Genomic DNA, 22876 nt, shown 5'->3' on the forward strand with positions numbered 1-22876 from the left:
AAAGGAAAATGGTAATCAGTGTGATTACATGACAGTCAAATTAAATAGAACTGATTATACTTTCCCTGTGATTTGTGTTTCATAAAATATAAAATAGTTTGGTCTAATGGGTAAGATACTAGGCTAGAAACCAAAAGACTATGAATTTTAGTTCTGCCTTAGACATGAAAGCCAGCTGGCTGACCTTGAATCAGTCACTCACTCTCAGCTCAACCCATCTTCACAAGGTGGTGGTTGTGTGAAATATAGGACAAGGAGGAAAGGAGTATTAAGGTATGTTCGCTGCTGAGTTTTACACAGACACAGACACATACACATTTACCTACCTATCTACCTACCTACCTTTGGGGAAATCAGTGGTCAAACTGGAACCATTAGAAAGCTTTTCATTTCCTATATTTACAATACAGTGTAGATGTCAAGCATATAATTTACTTGAACATCACAATAAACACAAAAATCAAACGTTTTGATACTGGAGATTCAGAATGTCAGTAATGGCTGCTCTTTTTCCGATCACTTTTACCAAGAACTTATACGCAAAGTTAGTTCTCTAAAATAGGCATGCCCCATTGAATCAATTATAAAGTGTTATGTATGCTCCCATTTCCTGAATAATGAATGTAATATGGGTCACCTCTGAGCACTTTAGTCAACAGCAACAGAAAAGGATTGTTAAAGCACAGTGGAATGATATCTGTCCATTCAAAATTTTTATGATTCTTGTTATATTCTTGTAGTGTAAAAAATACTCCCCCATCTTTAATTTCCCAAACTATTGAAATTTACAGATATTCCATTAGCCTGAAATATCTGTTCAAATTCATATAGACATTAAAACATTATCCATATGCTAATACTAATGCAGGGTCCTGTCTCATATGAAAGCCACCGTGCAGTCACCTGTACATGCAAAGGATTTCATCTGCAGAGATAGAAACTAACATCATTGGATGTTTAAAGATTGTAGATTAAAGACTGTGGGTGTCTTATTAGGAATATGCACACTTTGAGAATTTGGATACCATAACATGAAGGATAACATGAAAGAAATTAATGTCATACTGATTTCTGACAGGGCCATAAGCTTAAAGTTTCTAATGTATTCAACTCACAAGGCAGAGGAAAAACTAAAAAATGGCAGCAATGAACTAAGAATAACTAGATTACTGGTCTAAAACAGCTTCACAAATATTGATAGTAACATATTTTTTTCTAGAAGATATTGTTAGGTTCTACCTGTAATACCGTGGAAGGCTCTAATGAGAAAGTTATGTTCAGATAATGTGAAGGCAATTTTTGTGCTTCTAACTCCATGACTGAGTTATATGTGTACCATAGTAAATGTCAAAAAAATGCTCATCAAGCTTCTAAAGACAGCTGGATTAGGTAGATTGTACTTATAGGAGGAACTTAAGTTTATTTTTTTATGCAGGCATCACTAATCTGGGAGCATTTTATCATATCTCATGAGCTGCTCATCTAGTATGTATGTGTATATACTCTGTGCATACACGCATACACACTTGTTTTCCACATTTTTAAAAATACTCTGAAATCTTAGTGGAAGTGTTTAACAATGTTAAACTCAAAGTTAATTAATTAAAATATTGATTGTGTTGCGGCATCTGCAAGGTTTTGGTTAACATTTCCCCTTGCTGTAGAGTTTGAGTGTATTTTCATGTTTCGAAGCAAATTCTCATGATACCTTTAAATTATCTCCTTGGGGGTGTTTTTTTCCTGAGATAATATGACAGAATTTTCCTGCAAGATATGCCCATCAATTCTTCACATAAAGCACTTCTGTGCTTCAGGCTGTATGCAAATTTAATGCCCATCTCATTTTTGTTTCTCTTACATGGATGACAGACATTGTAACAATAACCAACACATTCCCTATAGGGATTTTCATAGGATTTCCTTATATATAAGAACATACATACATTTCTGGTTTTGCTTGTGTTTTTCCATATTATATATATAGAAAAATATAGGAAATTTATGACATGCATAGATTAAATGCATGTACCAGCATATGTCTCTCTGTCCTAGAGAGACTAATCATTACTAGAAAAATAGATGTGGTAAGCTAAAATGAAATTAATAATATATATTGGAAAATAATTTCTAATATTTGAGTTTCTGCCCTTAGCAAAACAAAAGCTACAACATAAGAAATGAGTTTTTGCTTTTTCAAAATGAGCACCGTGAGTGCAAATAATGTAGCTGAATTTGGAAGCAACCTTTTAAATATAGGTCAGACTTTTCACCAGAAACTAAAAGTTTGTGAAATTAATTTTCATTATAAATAGCATAAAGAAATAGTGGTGTACATGTTTATACTGCCTCTGTATTTTCAAAGAAATTTGATACATACAGTACGTCATCCTAAATGTAAATAGAGTAACGTGTTGCTGAATGCTTGAAAGCAGAAGAACTATTTCCTGTTTGAGAGTTTCTTTGTAGTTCCTCACCTTGGAAGAATGTAGAATGACCTTGCTGCTAACAACTAGGCTATGCCGGTACAAAACAAGCAAGAAACATACTATAATCTTGGCCATAGCTTTGTTTCCAGATATGAACAGGACATGATTATGAGCAGATCATGGTATTTGAGTATTGTTAAAGATTGCAGAGCTATTTGGTCTACATTGGTATTTCATGCAATTAACTAGCTTGGGAATTCTTTTTTCAGAAAAAAATGATGTCCTGGGTAAAATGGAAATGGGAACTATGTGCCTCCTAGTGGTTTCCTGTTCCTACTCTTACTCCAACACAATAAACCTGCAAAAAAAAAATTGCCCCTGCTTCTTTTAGTAACTTTGTAATGCCCCTTCCTACAGCAGTCTAGAGCTTTGAGGATCTTGAGTTACAATCCTGACCCCACAAACATTGCTTATCACTGAACCAGTTGAGGCAAATATATGCTGTTCATAGATGTTATTCTAGGTTTTTTTTACATGTTGCAAAATAACAAACTTTTTTTACTTGTATTTACTCAAGATTTAAATTTGTGTCAATGCTCTTTATATCTTGAGAGTATTTGAAAATTATATTACCCACCAGGGCCTACCATAGTGATTGGAATTTGATATATCACCTGTTATAATATTACAATTTATGAGCTTCATTTCTCATCCCACCCCTTGGTAATTGGTGAAAATGGAAACTCCATTTGGGTCCCTGCTACCATTGACACAGCAATACCATTGTCATTTCCTTTTGGTAATGAGCAGCTGCATTAGGAAATAAAGATGGCAGCTCTCAGCACCAATTGGAAGTGACACTGCTCAATGGGGTAATAAGAAATGTAGATCTAATTAATAAGCAGCAAAGGATTGATGATAATACAGGAGAAAACAGCAACTGCACTTTTATAAAAAACATTGTTAATTATTTTATTTTCAAAGTTTACAGTTAACAATTTTTAAAACCTGTTATAAGTACTCTGTGTGTGTTTGTGTGTGTGTGTGTGTGTATGTATGTATGTATGTATGTATGTATGTATGTATGTTAGATTTCTGGTTTATCTATATTACTATTCAATAAAGGACTGTGAACTTTAAAAGAAATATATATTATAGATAAAACTACGTGGTAAAAATAAAAAGATAAAAGAAAAAGATAAAAAGATAAAGATAAAGATAAAAACCCTACACTTAATTGCCTATGAAGGGAAAAACAGAAAAAAATATATTTAGAAACAAAAAGAAGGGGAAAAGGAAAAAAAAGTAACTAAAACTGAAAACAAACAAAAACTAAACTACATAGATTAAAAAAGAAAAATGCATCATGTTATTAAAATGCTATAACTTTTTCACATTTATCTTGAGATTCAATTTTCCAACAATCAATTATAGTAGGTCATATAGAATCATATTTACCATCTTGCCTCTCGTAGCATAAAGCTGAAATTTCATATTCTGATATTTCAGTGTTCAATCTTGATATTTTAGATAGAATAAATTCACAGAGGGTGTGGTGTGTGTAAAATATATAGTTCTAAACAAACTATGACAACTGAGCATTTTGCTTGCTAAAATTTATAAAGGGCATTTTCATTAGGGTTGGATGTTTTTAAAGGTGCTCAGTGTTTCTGGAATTACAGTAGTCTATTACAATATACCAGGAAAAAAAAACTTTTATGTTTTCAGAACTATCCTTTCTGAGAGCAACCATTATGAAAATGTGAGTACACATATTTTATAATAAAGGGAACAACACACTATTTAAGAGTTCAACCACGGTTATGTTTTGTAGTTAGGTTTAACAGCTCTCATAGATCTTGGTTCACGTTCTTTGGCTTCCTCCTTTCCACCTACTGCACCTTCTTCTTTTTCAGTTGTCATTTGGCAGTCCTCTTGGAATTCAATTAGTGAAATTTCTTTTTCTGCCTCTTCCTCTTTCCCTCTAAAAAATTCTGTGTAAAATGATTCAGCTTTCTCAATTGAGTCAATTCTATATCTCTGTTCTTGCCAAGTGAACATTAAACCTTCTGGAATCAGCCATCTATAATTCACCTCTTTTTTAAGTAGCATTTTGGTCAGGAATCGGTATTATCTTTTCATCTCTCTCACTCTTCTGGGTACTTGTTTCAAGACCACAATCTCCTTGTCTTTGTATTTCAATGTTTTCTCTCTTGCCACTTGCAATATTTGCGTTTTAATGGCTTTCTTTGTAAATCTGATGTGAACTTCTCTTGGTAAGCTATTTCTCATTGCATATCTTGTGAAGACTCGATAGACCTCATCTATTCCATCCATCATCTTCTCTTCAGTTATTTCTAAAGCTTCAGCCAATATTTCTATCATTATCTCAGCTAGGTTTTGTCCCTTTTCTTCCTCTATGTTTTGGAATCTAAGATAAAATTCTGATCTATCCATCTCCCATCTCAGCATACCACTTTTATCTTGTTCAACCACAATTAATCTTATCAATATTTCCAATCTTCTTGTCTCTATGTTTATCTTCTTCTTCAATTTTTTGGAGTCTCTCATCGTACTTCATCATCATTTGTTGGATGTTCTCCACCTTTTCATCGGTTTTCCCTGTTCTTTGTTCAATGTTCTCTGTTCTCTTTTCAATATTCTCTGTTCTTGTTTGAATATTTTGAATTCCTTGCATAATCATCTGCAGGGTCACTTTTTCTTGTTCTTTTTCTTGCCGTAACATTGTCTGTATTGAACATTGTCCTCCAGATGGTGGAGAGGAAGAAGTAGAAGTTGAGGAACCAGGGGCTGTTAATTTCCTACTCATTTCGAGCAATTCAAAATCTTCAGGTTCTTCTAGACCTTAATCCAATTGCGAAATAACCAATTGCAATTCCAAATAAAAATAGTAGGAAAAAAGAAGCCAAATAGTAATAATAATAATAATAATAAAAATTTCTTCAGGTTCTTGTATACCTTAATCCAATCGATTGGTTAGATAGAAAAAGTTGTAAAATCCTAAAAAAGGCAGAAACGTGAAAAATAAAAAGCTAAAAAAGAGAAAGGGAAAATTCTTCAGGTTCTTCAACACCTTAATCCAATTAACAGGTCTCAAATATAAAAGGATGCATAAGAAAAAAGAAAGCTAGAAAAATAAACAAAAGAAAAAAGAAAAAAAGCCAATATGGAAGATAGATGGAAAGACAAAAATACCAGGGAGGGGGAGGGCAAAAAAGAAAAAGACTACTCCCTTAAAAAGAAAAGGAAGAAAATCATTAATACTAAAGCTTTTCCTTTAAAATAAAGAGCAAGCGTAGAAATTTAACTTCCAAAGACAAGAAAAACAAAAACAAAACAAAAAACAAAGACAAGTTCCAAAGGGCCAAAAATCCAAATAGCTATTACAAAAAGTAAATTGATGAGGAGGGGTAGAGCAGCTTAGAAAAAATAAAAAGAGCACACTGCACTTTGGTTAATTATCCAAGGCTCTTGTTATAACTCTCTTCTCCAGAGACTTATCACCTTTTCTTTTCCTATAAGCTTCAACACCAGACTCCAGCTGTTGATAGAAACCCAGAAGAGCACCTGTAATAATACTCTCCCATGCTCTTCCCTCTATCTTATCAAACAGGCAATGTCCTTGAAAAGAAGTTTCAGTTCTTTCTCAGCTTTGTCTGGTCAAAAGAGAAATAGAATATTTCCAAGCCTGTAGTTGGCAGTGTTACAAAGTTTCTTTTGCTTTCACTTTCCCCCTCCTTTTCCAAGCAAAATATAATAAGAATTAATTAAAAAAAAGAAAAAGATATTTTTTAAAAAAATAACTAAAAGGGAGTCTCTAGCCTAGGGTATTATAAAATCAAAAAGGAGAAAAAGAAGAGAAAAAAGGAGAAAAAACCAGTCCAGTTTCAAAATATAAGATCGTGTGTAGAAAATCCAGCAATGAGAAAATATATATATATATATTACTTTGACATTCCTGTTTAAAATCGCCGCTTAGTCACTTCTGTCAAAACTTTTACAGATTCATTCTTTTCCTTAGGGTGTCCTTTCAAATCTTAGAATAAAAAAAAAAGTTCTCACCAAACCGGCACACTCTCTCTTTCCATTCTCTTTCGTTTCGGAGCTGTCCCAACTTCAGCAGCTTTAATGGCTGCCTCTTTGCCGCTGGCAAAAAGAGCTTCTCCTGGCTCTACCAGGGACTTTGCGGTATCCCTGGGATCGACAGGATGTGCTCTTTACATTCACCGTCTCTTTGGGATGGTTTAGATCCAATTGGACCATCCAGGAGCAGAGATATCAGCAGCGATCTCAGACCTCCAAGATTGCATGCCGTATCGTCGCGATGCCAGCTCCGCCCTGAATGGTGCTTGAGAAACAATATATTCAACATAAAAATGCACAATCATTTGACTTTTTAAAACCAAAAGTGTTTGACTTTTTGTCTTGATCCAAGATGTCCATATTACTGGAATCAATCCATATTTTCTTGTTTTATCACACTGCAGTGTTTTGTAACAGCAAAAACAAGCAATAAACCTGCCACGGAATTATAGCAAAAGGGAACAGTAGTCCAGCTTCCCTGACAAGTGGCATGTATTCCCTCTCCTGTAACACATTAAGAATGAGATCAATGTGACTTTCCTTGCCCTCGGCAATATCAGTATTTTGCCAGATCTGATTGACTGTCATGTCATAGTTAAGTTTATTAGGTGTGCTAAATCAGCAACAAAAGGAGAACAATATGCCCATAAAGACCTGGCTCTTAAACACAGATAGAGGGGTTAATTTCAGAGATTGCAAGTCCTATGAAATCTATATGATTGCCTACCAAATAATAAAGGAATGAGAGCCAGTTTAGTGTAGTGGTTAAGACATCAGGCTAGAATCTGGGTGATCTTGGGCCAATAAATCTCTCTCAGGAAGGAGGCAGTGGCAAGCCACTTTTGAAAAACCTTGCCAAGAAAAAAAAATACTAAAAATTAACATTAATGCAGTATATTTTATAATGCAAGCTTTTATATTTCCAAAAACTTTTGGTTTTTTCCTCCTTCTTGTCTATTGTTACCTTAATTTTTAGCTTTGTTCTCTAATGTAAGTTCTAATGTGAAATTTCAGTTAAGTTTAACGCAATTATTGATTCATTATAGGTTCTTTTTTTCCCTTTTTTTCATTAAATACTGTACTTTCCAAAGAATTGGAAAGATAGTCAATGAAAGAGTTGGAATATACAACTATTACATTACCTTAAAGCTGTTGTGTTGCTTCCAAACTTTATGTGATCAGACAAAATTTATTTATTATTCATTGATGCAAACATATTTATGCAGTCTGGAATGAATTCTGAATTAACCGTAGATTCACATAATACTTGGCTTATGCATGATGCATCTTGTAATTATTACATAAGGTGGATTAGGAATGAGTTAGTATATATAAGAAACAAGAAAGCTTTATTTCCATTGGTGAAGATCCTTCATTTCAGATTGAAAGCTTAAGCTGTCCTTCAAAAACTCAGTCCTATTGATCACTTTAAATTGAATCTATCTCCATTACAATCATACTGGCTTTTTGTTTGCACAAGTACGCTTAAAATAGCTAGATAATATATTTCTCACTTTTAAGAATTTAAATAGTGTGTGATATACCCTAGATTTCTACATTTTGCCTTCCATATATCTATTGTTTTTTTTAGAAAACAGATATCACATATACTTAGTGGTAATTTCTCAGAAACTTAAATGTAAGGTGAATATGTTATATTGGATTTCTGCTTGTGTAATGGTTAAAATGTTCAAACATTAAATGTAAAGTTTAAAAGGCGCTTTCATCAAAATGCCTAACCTTTTACTGATCACAGTATTGTTTTATCTCTTTGTGTTGCTGATCTAGCAAAATAATATTTGAACAATATCAATAACTGATTACACTGTGAGTTTTTAAAGATTGATCAAATCTCCAGAAATCAGACGATGAATAAAAGTAGATTTCCAGGAACGGTGCATGTGTCACAACAAAGCCATTCATTGGCAAACATCATCTTAAGAGCTGTCCTTCCCTATTGAGAGAGGAGGAAGAATTCTTGCCTGTTGTTTTGAAGGAGTGTTTGAAGAAGTGTTCAAAAATAATTATCTTAATTGGGAGTTATCAAAATAAATCCATATTGTAATTGTTCTTTCATCTACAATAATGTAAAATGAACACATTTATAATATATCAAAACTGGAATTTGAAAGTGCAGTTCAATTCTTAAAATTCACTTCCAGTCTCAGCAGTTGACCCAAGTTCCTTTTGTTGATAGTATCGTAAAAATATACTGCCAAAGTGTATTTCTGAATAAGACTCTGCATTTGGAATATTTTTTGGGACTTCTTAGAAAAAGTATTGACAGATTAAGAGCATTCATATTGACAGTACTAAAACACTTTCTTATATGGATGGTCAAACTTTGAAACTTTCCCCCCCAAGGAGTCTACACAGCTATAAAGAAGGGACACCTGAATTTTTATTTCTTCAAAATAAAACAACCTTCTGAATTTAATGTAAAGAGATGAAAATAGTTATATTGTTTGTAGTAGTAGACTAGCTATTATTTCACTTTTTGTGTAAGAAACAAAAATGCGAAATAGTATTAGTTTCTTTGCCTTGAATTAATTGCTTGGCATTCTGTGGGAAACAGAATTATAATTACTTTTATTTTATTTATCATATTTGTATAACTGCTCATATCACATGACACTTAAGCCTTGATTTAATGGATCTTGATCTAGCAAACTTCAGATACAATGGACAAATGTTTTATGTGGCCTTCTTCCCTATATCTGCTCTCTAAATTGTGATTTCTCTGCAAATGATGCTATTTAAGTCAATTACATATTAATAAAAAATAAGAACTTTGACACAAATGACATAAATTTTAATAGATGTTCAGATTTAAGAGACACCTCTTCCCCTCAATATTCTATTAAATTGAAATTTTACTGTGCCGTATTTAGCTGAGTGGTTAAGAATAAGTGTGATCTGAGATTTGAAATACCTTTTGCCCCATGTTTTGTACATTAAAGTAGTTTATTTCTGTGAACAAAACTGATTGTTAACACCATTGTAAATGGATATATAATCCTTCTTCCATGCCTTTACTTTCCCCATAGACTCAAAATTTCCCAATCTGCTGAAACAGGAAAACGTACAATTTGAATAGCAAAGGAAGCTTCCCTCACATGTATTCCATTCTTTTATTGCATGATAATTGAAGATAAATAACCTTTTTCTTGGTTCCAGCTTTTCCTGATTGTAACATGGAATTTTGAGCTGTACATGATTCCACTAGTCTTGTTGATGCTGTTGGTGTGGAATTACCTCTTGGTCATATCAGGAAAGGATAATCGGCCACATGATACTGTAAGTCTTTTTATGCATATATGTATTTGTTAACAAAAAAATCTTGGGAGTGGAACTTTTTTTCAAGGTCTTATTTCAGTGTCTGAAGGGAAAAAGGTTTAGATGGGCAGGCATAAGCTTAACACTAGCAAGACTTGTGGCTTAAAGATCAAGTAGCAGTCAGAAGGGCTTTTGCACAAATTCATCTGGTGCATCAATTATGAATGTTGCTGGACCAGGAGAACCCTTCTTATGATTATTCATGCCTTGGTTATCTCATCTGTGAATGACTGCAAAGCATTACCCTATAAGGCACTGGTCTTGAATACCATTGGAAGTTTCACTATGCAGAATGTGGTAGTATGTTCAGTTATAGAAATGCTATTAGCCAAAAAGCTCTATATGTTGTAATGCTTAGATATTTGAAGAAGTCTTCCCATTGTTTCTAGCTCTCCTGTACCTTTGACAGAGTCAGCTGTTCTGGGTTTCATCCATTAAACAATGTCATCTGATGGGATGCAAGCAACATGCCTTCTCCATTGTGTGTCTACCCTCTGGAGCAGTATCCCTTTGGAGTATTACTGCTGTTCTGCTTTCCTTTTGAGTTATGAGCACCTTTTGTGAGGAGTTTTGTCTGGAAAACCATCTTTCTTTTTCGTTGCTTAGCATTGTTCTTTTTCTTTGGTTTGCATTTAGTATGTCATCAAGAAGTAGAATATTTAGATACATGATTTATAATATAAATTAACATTTGGAGGATGCCTTTTCAGATATATTTTAGGAGAAGACTTTGGGGGCTCATGCAATTCTCTGTTTAATGTAAACATTATGGCAGAAGATGTCCAACAGGGAGAGCCTAAGAATTTGAATGTGGAAATAACATTCAGAAATAACCAGAAAGATTTTTTAAGATCCTCAAGAAACTCCCAAAATATTTTATACTGATGTGATGAACAAGATGTGTTACAGAAATATACCCTTAACGCTACTTAGAAAAAAACAAAAGTAGTACTGTACTTGAGGAAGATGCAACTTCACTCTATGAATGACATTAAGAATAGAAATTAGATGGCATTTCTTCTTTCTTACAAACAAAGAAGGAACTAAAGATGATGGCTTCACATTATGAAATCATAATTTGTCAGTTATATTTCATTTTACTATTTTCTGAAGGAGGAACAGTGTTTTTCTTAGTGCTTATCCCACATTATTGTCTCCTTGTTTTTGCAGTATAGTCGCTTGGTCCATATACAAAAACTATGAATATATGATGCAACAAAAGATTTTGTTATTAGCTTGCTTGTCACAGGCAATGACGTTGATTAGGGTTGAGAGGGAATGACTAGCCCAAGGTTACCAAGCTGTCTTTCATGCATAAGGAAGACTGTAACCTGAGTCTTTTTTCTGATACTCCAACATTTTAATTCTCACCGAGGAGGAATATACAGTGAATTTACAGTAAAAAGTTCTTAAGATAGCCAAAAATAGATCTTGAATGTACACAATGTATTCTCATTGCCTTCAACTAAATGCCACAGAGTTTAGAGTTTTGGCCCTGTTTTCACTATAGATGACTACTACCCTTTCTTTGAGCAACTAGAGAAAAGACTGCAACATTCTTTTCCTCATTTTCCCTTCTTATTTTTCTTCAAAAAGCAATCCAGAAAAAGTCATTTTTTTCACATATAATTTTCTCTGGTGTATTGTAGAGAAGGACTTGTTTTTTCACAAACTTAGAACAGAAGAAGTTTAGTTCCAAACACATATTTATCATCAGATTTTCAGCACAAGTACTAATCTGCTAGACTCCACAAAACAAACAAACAAAACACTTTCTGCTTTTGTTCTCCCAGGTTACCAATTTTTGTTTCTACAATCAGCCTAGTGGCAGCAAAAAAACAAGCATGGCTAAAGAAACTTTCATTTTTTATTATCTTCATCTGATAGTTTCTTACTAAATCATGAGAATGTGCAAAATTTAACTCTGTTTAATCTGTTCAGAGTTGATGGAATTACTGTTTAGCAATGGTTGTTACATAATACCTCCATGTTTAGAGATAATGTGCTATAGAATACCATGAGAATTAGCACAAAATATTATCTTTCAATAAAGACTTTAATTATTGTGAGAATATGGGAGGGAAGAAGCAAGGCTAAGGAATATGTTGTTTTTCCAAGACTGTCATAGTTTTAATTTCCGTTAACAAACTAATAAATATTAAGGACAATTGAATGTAACATTTCAGAAAGATGATGCCAATAGAATATCTCTATTACTTAATAATCTCAGTTTCCTGATCACTTGTAGTATGATATATTTCCAGAGAAGTATGGTAGCTTCTGGGAACCTTGTGATTAAGACAAGCAAATACAGTAAGAGGTTTTGTGGAGAGTTTTAGCAGGAGGATTGTGAATGAAAGATTCCAAACAACTTAATAGCAGAGAAAGTGCTGTGATGATCTTATAAGATATGCACAATACTTATCTTTCTGCCTGAAAGAACATAAACTAAAGCTGCTAGAAGTGCAAGGTTTTAGGGCAGAGTTTCTACACTACAGCCCACCAGAGAAAGTGAGAAGTCCTGGACAGAACAGGCAAAATTCTTCAGAGACATAAAAGGGAAGTGAATCCCAGAGACTGCAAAGCAGAAGAGAATTGAAAGCATGTGATCTGGAAAAGAAAGAGGATTGTGAGACACACAGTGTTGATGGAGCTCAATAATTGCTATTGTACTCTCTCCCTCTAGTAGATAGCCCACAGCTATCTGGGCAACCTTTGCCAACCATAATTTCACAGAAGACAGTGAAAGACTCACAGATCTCCATGATTCAAAGAGACACAAGAACTAATTGGTGGAAGAGCAGACATTTCATGATGGTTGGTAATTTACCTGATGATGGATAATCCCCTGCTGAAAGGAACTAAGGCTTCAGAATCCTGGAAGTGAATAGGATGGTCTGTCAAGGTGGCACTCCTGAGAAAGGTTTATATTTTGTGATCATAGGCTATGCGGCCACACAAAGACATTCTGGCAAGAGGCAAGCTACAAAGACTGTGATGGATATTTTTGGCACCTCACTATTTTCATCAGGGGCACATTAAACCCAGAATGAAAGAACTTTTATAAAAGTCAAGAACTGAATACACTTCCAAGGACCGGGGTCAACAATGCAAGAAATAAAAGGAGAAGCAGATAGGCAGAGAGGGATCATTGGCAGGAAACTATAGCAATAAAGCCAGCAGGGGTACCACCAATATTTCAGATGTTTCTACAGCAATGAACACAATGTATGGCAAATATAGAAAGTTTGGAACGCTAACAAAGGAAGATATATATAATGTGATAAGCATCACAGAAACTTGGTGAAATGACACAAATGACATTTATTCAAAAAGAACAGATTCAGCAGAAAGGGAAGAGGTATCGTGGTTAGATAAAAAAGCACATGCTTGCACAGAATTAATAAGTTAGAACCTGGAAATCTTGTTAAGAATGTTTGATAAGGTAACTGAAATGTTGGGAGGAGGTGACTACATTATCCTTGAATTCATGATATTAAGGGGACAAGAAATAGAGAAGAGTCAGACTGAATTGGATTTCAAAACAGCAGATTGTAATGAATCCAGAGCTAATGATGTGAAATACTAAAGCAACAGGGTAAGATGAAGATATAAAATTATTTGAAAGAAGATTCTGAAGGTGCCTGAACAAACAATATCAAATAAAAATGATGGACGTATGAAGAAAGCAGTATGGAATCCCACAGTTTGCTAAAATGCTGAGGGGGAAATGGTAGTAGGAGAACATAACCAAATAAGAATATAAAGCAGTTATCAGAAACTATAGAGTCTGTGTCACTAAAATGTAAAAGCTAGAATATGCACAGGCTTGGAGAAATATCCTAAATAATAAAAGGGGCTTTTTTGGGTATACAGCAGAAACAGAAGAAGAGGAAAGGAGTTTGTAAATCTTTTACAGAGAGGAAGGAGGAAATTGAGGATATCAAGAAAGCAAAATATTTTAACCAGTGTTTTACATTTGTCTTCTGTCAGAAAAGAAGCTAAGCTCTAGGAAACAGCCATTAGGCGGTACAACCCAGGATACATAAGGGGAAAGTAAAAGAACATTTAGGAGAGCTTGCACTAAGTAAGGACTAGTTAACCTCCACATTTGTGATTCTGTATAATCGGTGGCCTTCCTAGTTAAGTTCCTATCCAAATTCTGTACCTGTCAATAGTGGTGTCCCCCAAGGCAGCGTTCTAGGACCAACTCTCTTCATACTCTACATAAATGACCTCTGTGATCATATTAAGAGCAACTTCATTCTCTTCGCTGATGATGTAAAGCTGTTCAATACCACAGACAATACTGCTACCCTTCAAAAAGATATTGAGTATGTATCAGAATGGTCAAACAAATGGCAATTTCAAATCTCAACAAATAAATGCTCTGTCTTACATATTGACAAAAAAAATCAGAAAATAAAATACAAGCTGAATAGTCAAGACCTTGTTGATGATCCAAGCTCTGTCAAGGACCTTGGAATACTCATCTCTAATGATCTAAGTGCTAGAGCCCATTGTAACTACATAGCCAAAAAGGCATTAACCTAATCCTACGTAGCTTTTTCTCTAGTAATATCACACTACTAACTAGAACATACAAAACATTTGTTATACTCGAATACAGCTCATCAGTCTGGAACCCACATTACGTATCTGATATTAGCACAGTTGAGAACGTCCAGAAATATTTCACAGGAAGAGTTCTCCATTCCTCTACTCGTTGTAGAATACCTTATGCCACCAGACTTGAAATTCTAGACCTAGAAAACCTTGAATTAGGCCGTCTTCGGTCTGATCTAAGTATGGTATATAAAATCATACATTGCAGTGTCCTACCTGTCAATGAATACTTCAGCTTCAACCATAACATAAGAGCACACAATAGATACAAACTCAAGGTTAACCGCACCAAACTTGATTGCAGGAAATACGACTTCAGCAACAGAGTGGTCAATGTTTGGAATACTCTACCTGACTCTGTGGTTTCTTCCCCAGACCCCAAAAACTTTAACCTTAGACTGTCTACTATTGACCTCACACCTTTCCTAAGAGGTCTCTAGGGGGCATGCATAAGCGCACCAACGTGCCTACCGTCCCTGTCCTATTGTTTCTTTTATTTTTCTTATATGTACCCATTTCATGTATTCATAATTATGTATATACTTATCCCTATTATCTTGTAAGTGATTGACAAATCAAAATAAAATAAATAAATAAATAAAATATTTGATTATGACAGATACACCCAGTTTTATTTCATTCACTCTTTACACATACATTGTGCAATAATATATCATATTTTGAAGTCCCTATTCATGTCAAGTAGATTTTACACACATTCACTCTTTACGCATACATTGTGCAATAATATAGCATATTTTGAAGTCCCTATTCATGCCAAGTAGATTGCTTGATTTACACACATTAGTACACACACCAGAAATGTTCCCTTAGAACAGTGGAAAAAACTCTCTGTTTCTCCAGAAGTCAGACTGCAAATCATATCATCCCCACCCAGGATGTTTTAGGGATGGTAGTAGGATTGATAGTTAAAGAAATGTCATAGATTCTACTTCTAGCCATAGAGCAAGAGCTTATCTGATTCCTGGTGTTTTGTTCATGATTGAGAGATCAAATATGACCTTCACATCATGTTACTGGAAAAACACAAGATGCCCCACGTAGCTGTACAGTTGCAAAACATTTGGGCTAATCATAAAGTTTTATTCACTAGCCTTTATGACAACCAGACAACCTCTTTCTGTCATTATGAAATCAAATACCAAGGTATCAGATATTGTTATGTTAAATTTATAGTGGTAACAAAATAAATAACATTTTTTCAAAGCTTTGTATGAGAAATATATTCAACTGATTAAATCAAAGTTTCTACCAGAGTATTTAAATATCAGTTTAGGATTTTACTTAGCAAACTGCATGTCATCTAAAATATGCTTATTTTAGCATTTATTTTTAATCTAAAGATTAAATAAATCTGAAACTTGACGGTTATTTCTGCAAAGATTTTAGAACTTTTAGATAGACCAAAGTTTAAGTATTTAATGATCTATATAAGGCTTCACTTAATTGCAACAGAATCTAGGCTGATTAAAAAGAGCAGATAGATAGATGACAGATAGTAATTTTTTTTATTAAATGTAATAATATGTGTGTTTATGTTCTTGCTTACCAGCTACTCATTCAGTGACCATTCAAGTTACAATGATGCTGAAAAATTACTTTATGGCCAATTTCTGACCATATCCAAGATGACTTCCCTCAGTCATGTGATTGCATTATAATCAATATGCATTAACTTATGCCTGATGTGTGTGTTTTTATACTCCCCCCAAAAAAAAACTTGCCTCCCCCCCCTTCCCAGAGCATGTAGATTGGAAAGGGATTTCAAGAGAGCAAACAGTTTGCTCTTCCTGACTTAGAAGCAATGCAACACACTGGCAGCAGGGAAAGGGCCTGGCAAAGGAGAGATTGCTTACAGAAATTGCTTGCTTCCCCCCACCTTTCCTATCCTCCCAGAACAGAGAGATTGGAGAGGAAGATATTTCAAGAAAGTGCTGTAAGCCAGGGGTCTCCAACCTTGGCAACTTTAAGCCTGGAGGACTTCAACTCCCAGAATGCCCCAGCCAGCTTTGCTGGCTGGGGCATTCTGGGAGTTGAAGTCCTCCAGGCTTAAAGTTGCCAAGGTTGGAGACCCCTGCTGTAAGCTGTTTGTGTAGCACACCTACAGATCCCATCAGTGCAATCATATTGCTTTTGATGTGCACAAGAGCAAAAGCTTACTCTTTTGCAATCTCCCTCCAATACCTCAGCTTTGTGCATGGAGGGGGAAGGAATCTGGCAAAGGAGAGACTGCCTACAGAATTCACTTGTTTTCCCTCTCTCTCCTCCCCCTTCTGCCCAGTAGAGAAATTGTGGAGGGGTAGCTGTTTGGGTAGTGCACCTACAGCTTCCAGTCACTGGATGGTGGTGCGATTGCTTTCAATGTGGATAGGTCAGTAAGCATGGGCTTGAAAATTCCAAAGTTTGGAGCAGTTAAAAGGCAAACAAAAGCTGAAGGTGTGAAGTCTTATCTTTTTTCAGCAGGAGTGCATAGTCACAATCCCTTTATTTCCCACTTAGCGGACCGCTTGGCTTAAGGCAGAGTTCCCACACTCATTTAGGATAATTAAGCAAGGGTTATCTGTACATGATTTGTAATGAGTGAAATGCATTATTAGGCCCATGAAAGAACCATTTTCTTTTAGGTATTTGCTTAAAATTGAAGAATTAGTGTTTCATGAATTACATGATCTAATTTAGGAAGAAGTCTGTTCATATAACCAATTGAAATCTCTAAGAAGTAAGGAGCCAATCTCCCTTTCTTTTTTGGTTATGTCTTTCTATTCAAATGTGTGCTGTTCAGGTAATACAGTTATATTCTGGGAGAAACTTTACATCACGGTGTTTGCATTTTAAAGGCCCATTTTATTCTGTAGTTACTTGAACTATTAAGAATTGTTTTCAAATTATTACTGACCATTCTTAGTTTTGTAAATTATCAAGTACCATAACTTTTGAATAATATACAGCTGGATCAGTTTTCAGAAAATTAAATATTTTGGATCCATCTAATGACTCTGTTGTGAAAATGACCATATAATTAATGTATTGTCAATGGGCATACGAAATGTGGGAATATTCAGTTTGGCCTAAATTACTTTCTCATGACCTAAAATCATCTGAGAAGTTTTATATAGTCTGTTTAAACTGCACATTTAATCATTTTATTTTATAATTACATACAAGCACTGTAAATCAACTGATATGGCACACACATATTGTGCTTTGATTGTACATAGACAAACGGGAAGAATGTAAATGAACTCCAGCTTCTATCCAAATGCTTTTAATAGTTTAGAGCAGGGGTGTCCAACCTTGGCAACTTTAAGACTTGTGGACTTCAACTCCCAGAATTCCTCAGCAAAGCTGGCTGAGGAATTCTGGGAGTTGAAGTCCACAAGTCTTAAAGTTGCCAAGGTTGGACACCCCTGGTTTAGAGTATAGATGTTGATTTGGGATGCAGTTCTGTCCTTATTGTTGATTCAAAGGATAAGAGAAAGAAGGAAAGAAAGGGAAGGAGGCATCAACTCTGCTTATAAGTTATGTTACCAGATGCCTAATCTGTATTTTTGTTACATGAAAATAGCTTGATTGGAAGTTTTGGGGGAGGATAGTAGTATACAATCCGAACACTATAAAACAAATAGTTTTGTAAATACAATGCAATTCATGAACTACACTGTGTAATGTGCGACTACATAGAAATCATAATAAAGAACTCATATATACAGTATATATTGTATATACTATATGGAGTCAACCTTCACAGACACCTAATTGTCATCTGTATTCATATATTAAACATGGATCTACTCCTGAAATCAGGTCGTTAAGTAGCTTCCCCTCTTATGTGGCATATACAGTGGTGACAAGTGACATTACAGAAGGTCATGTCACTTTTAACTGCTTGCATTAGAGCTTTCTGATTTCCCTGGTGCTTTCCTTTGTTTGATTAATACTATTAGGTTGTGAAATGCAATTGTGACAGCAATTTTTTAATGGAAGAAATCTAGCCATTTTATGAAAGTTTATCCTGTTATATATTTATATGAATTATTCAAATGTTATGTTACATGATAGATCCAAAAGACTAAGAATGGCCAACAAAAATTGGAAAACAAATCTAAATAGACCAAGTAACTATGGAATAAAAAGACATTTAACATGCAAATACGTTGATCTAAAACTTCCACATGATTGTATTCTATAGCACACACATTATTTGAACAGGATAACAGAAGGAGCTATTGGTTTCTCACATAATAGCATAGGTTTTAAGTTACTGTGTGTAATAGACTGCTTCCTAACTTGAGCTCTGGGATTCATGAAGCATTTCCAGATTCTGCTTTAGTAAAATATAGTAAAATACAAATATTTCATTCCTGCTCCAACATCACCACTGCTAGGAGCTACATTAAAACCCATACCTATAGTAAACCTATGGAACCTTTTGAATTTCCAAGGGAAGTATGGTGGAATATTGGAAAAATCATTGTTAGAATGAAAATGTAATTTTTAATTAATATATCATCATGTTTTTACCAGAATGTATTAGACTGAAAAATGGACATGAAAAGTTAATATACCAGGATTTCTTTTGTATCCACTTGTTTTGGGAGTATAATCATGTGAGTAGCTCATGCATTCTCAGTGTAGCTTAAAATCAACCTACATTTCCCCCCTTTTTCTCCTTGCCATCTGTAACCAAAATACACTCCGTGGAGGTAGTTCTTCACTGCCTCATGCAGTGAACAATCACAATTACGATGGTGATAAAAATAACTTTACACCCAATACTTGCGTGCGGTTCTGCAAAGGAAAGCTGAAGTAAGTAAATGCAGTGTGGTTTCAGTTAGTGACTGCTTCACTTAATGACCAGGTTGCCAGCCCCTGTGGTTGTTAAATGAGGACTAACTAATTGTTTTCCATAGCTGGGTGTAAATATCAACCCATTAAGCAGTGTGGCTTCATATCATCAGCTGCATCCCATTGCTTTAACTGAGCCATTTGAAAAGGGAAACTGGGAGATGCAAGCAAGGTAGGCTGTCCCCAATGAAAAGGCAATATCTACAAGTGCAAGATGGACCTGTATTTGTTGCACGCACATTGAAAATTGCAATCTTGCCATTTTAGACACACACACACATGCACAGACACAAACAGATGGCATTTAAAATCCTAAAATACATAATAGAAGAAAGCATGCAACAACATTTAAGGATCCATAAACATCAAAATTATTCGGCATAACTTTGAAAAAGTGTAAAAGCAGGAAGGCTGGAAATAAAAATAACAACTGCAAGCATTTCAATAATATTTCTTAAGTTCCCTTTTACTTGTGTTGTTGGAAAAATATATTCAAATATTAACACACAAATATCAGGATTCTATTGCTGCAAATAAAATATTGTAGTAGATTTTTCCTTCCAGTGTTGTACAGCAATCTTTTTTGTCCAATCTTCATGGTCCACAAATCCACAGTTCCTGATTAGAATTAGAATTCTTTTATTGGCCAAGTGTGATTGAACACACAAGGAATTTGTCTTGGTGCAAATGCTCTCAGTATACATAAAAGAAAAGATATTTTAATAATACGATATAGCAAAGAAAATACACTGCTCAAAAAAAATAAAGAACACAAAAATAAGACATCCTAGATCTGAATGAATGAAATATTCTTATTAAATACTTTGTTCATTACATAGTTGAATGTGCTGACAACAAAATCACACAAAAATTATCAATGGAAATAAAATTTAGCAACACATGGAGGTCTGGATTTGGAGTTATGGTCAAAATTTAAGTGGAAAAAAACACTACAGGCTAATCCAACTTTGATGTAATGTCCTTAAAAGAAGTCAAAATGAGGCTCAGTAGTGAGTGTGGCCTCCACGTGCCTGTATGACCTCCCTACAACACCTGGGCATGCTCCTGATGAGGTGGCGGATGGTCTCCTGAGGGATCTCCCACACCTGAACTAAAGCATCCCCCAACTCCTGGACAGTCTGTGGTGCAATGTGGCATTGGTGGATGGAGCAAGACATGATGTCCCAGATGTGCTCAATTGGATTCAGGTCTGGGGAACGGGCAGGCCAGTCCATAGCATCAATGCCTTTATCTTGCAGGAACTGCTGACACACTCCAGCCACATGAGGTCTAGCATTGTCTTGCATTAGGAGGAACCCAGGGCCAACCGCATCAGCATATGGTCTCACAAGGGGTCTGAGGATCTCATCTCGGTATCTAATGGCAGTCAGACTACCTCTGGCGAGCACATGGAGGGCTGTGCGGCCCCCTAAAGAAATGCCACCCTATACCATTACTGACCCACTGCCAAACCAGTCATGCTGGAGGATGTTGCAGGCAGCAGAACGTTCTCCACGGCATCTCCAGACCCTGTCATGTCTGTCACATGTGCTCAGTGTGAACCTGCTTTCATCTGTGAAGAGCACAGGGCACCAGTGGTGAATTTGCCAATCTTGGTGTTCTCTGGCAAATGCACGGTGTTGTAAGCACAACCCCCACCTTCATACCACCCTCATGGAGTCTGTTTCTGACCGTTTGAGCAGCCACATGCACATTTGTGGCTCGCTGGAGGTCATTTTGCAGAGCTCTGGCAGTGCTCCTCCTGTCCCTCCTTGCACAAAGGCGGAGATAGCGGTCCTGAGGCTGGGTTGTTGCCCTCCTACAGCCTCCTCCACGTCTCCTGATGTACTGGCCTGTCTCCTGGTAGCGCCTCCATGCTCTGGACACTACGCTGACAGACACAGCAAACCTTCTTGCCACAGCTCGCATTGATGTGCCATCCTGGATGAGCTGCACTACCTGAGCCACTTATGTAGGTTGTAGACTCTGTCTCATGCTACCACTAGAGTGAAAGCACCACCAGCATTCAAAAGTGACCAAACCATCAGCCAGAAAGCATAGGAACTGAGAAGTGGTCTGTGGTCACCACCTGCAGAACCACTCCTTTATTGGGGATGTCTTGCTAACTGCCTATGCTTCCACCTGTTGTCTATTCCATTTGCACAACAGCATGTGAAATTGATTGTCAATCAGTGTTGCTATCTAAGTGGACAGTTTGATTTCACAGAAGTGTGATTGACTTGGAGTTACATTGTGTTGTTTAAGTGTTCCCTTTATTTTTTTTGAGCATGTATATATCTCCTTAACATAAATGGGATAATGGGTTTCAGAGTTGTATGCATAACTTGGCTGAAGTCAGCTCAAGACTTCAATAGGGCGAGATAAAATTATATTGGTGAATACTCTCGAATTCTCTCAGTTATGTCTCTGTCATCAGGGTGATTTTAACTAACCCTTACTGCAAATACTCTAGATGGTCTATGTACCTAAAGTAAATGTATTCAATTAGTCTCATTTCCAGAAAAAATATGAAATTAATTTCATTTATTCTGAAGATAAAGTTAACTTTTTTATATCAATTTCCATCAGCTTCCTCGAAAGCAGTGGTTCTCAACCTGTGGGTCGCAACCCCTTTGGGGGTCGAATGACCCTTTCACAGGGGTCACCTAAGACCATCGGAAAATACATATTTTCGGTGGTCTTAGGAACCGAGCCATAATTTTATGGTGGGGGTCACCACAACATGAGGAACTGTATTAAAGGGTTGCGGCATTAGGAAGGTTGAGAACCACTGCTCTAAAGGTTTATTGGCTTTTAAGGACTGTAGAACTTCAAAAGTTGAAATTGCATCTGGTTGAAATAAATCCAGTAACAAATGTTCTGGTTTGCTCTAAATATAAACTGATAAAATATGCATAGGTGTTTATAGGGAGGAAAAGCAGCAGCCAACAACAAAACATCATGACACAATCCTATGATTCATATATTTGTATCCTGCATTGATGCAAATACAAAATGCTGAGGTTTTGAAACATGAGATCACAAATTGTTTCACCATTTTTTGCAACATTAATTTTAATTCCTGCAAAATTAAGAAGAAAGAAGAATTAAGAAGTGAACTTCTAAATTTCTCATCCTGCTTACCTCTTTTTGTACAGCCAGACTGAGGAGTTTAGACGCTCTCATATTCTTCTCTGCTTTGGATTAATCATAGATTGTATGGTACCTAGTAGGAATTGTGTTTAATTTGAACAAAGATTAAATTATTTTGAGTAATTACAGTTAAAATTTGACATTCTTTGACCTAACCAGTTGGTAGCAGCATAGGAGGGTTAAATGGACATAGGAGGGTTAAATGGAGCTATCTACTTTTGGATATGCTTGGTAATGTTACATAGTATATTAAAGTATATTTGTTTCTAGATCAACCAAATGTTGTAAGAAAATGTGCACGTTGACAAAAATTTAAACTACAAAAAGGTTAAAGAAACAAATATTTTCCTTTTTAAGCTCTTGAT

General features: G+C 35.5%; 1 protein-coding gene across 1 annotated transcript in view; it reads left to right on the forward strand.

Moving 5' to 3' along the window:
- MCTP1 (multiple C2 and transmembrane domain containing 1) overlaps positions 1 to 22876 on the forward strand; it is a 148635-nt gene that overhangs the window by 92529 nt on the left and 33230 nt on the right. Inside the window, exon 16 of the mRNA XM_026672656.2 lies at positions 9708 to 9827. Within this exon, the coding sequence (XP_026528441.2) occupies positions 9708 to 9827 (120 nt within the window). The remainder of the gene's footprint in view (positions 1 to 9707; positions 9828 to 22876) is intronic.

The sequence above is a fragment of the Notechis scutatus genome, chromosome 2, assembly GCF_049901735.1.
Source record: "Notechis scutatus isolate UNSWTSFEM ecotype Mainland chromosome 2, rNotScu1.2, whole genome shotgun sequence".
NCBI classification, from domain to species: domain Eukaryota; kingdom Metazoa; phylum Chordata; class Lepidosauria; order Squamata; family Elapidae; genus Notechis; species Notechis scutatus.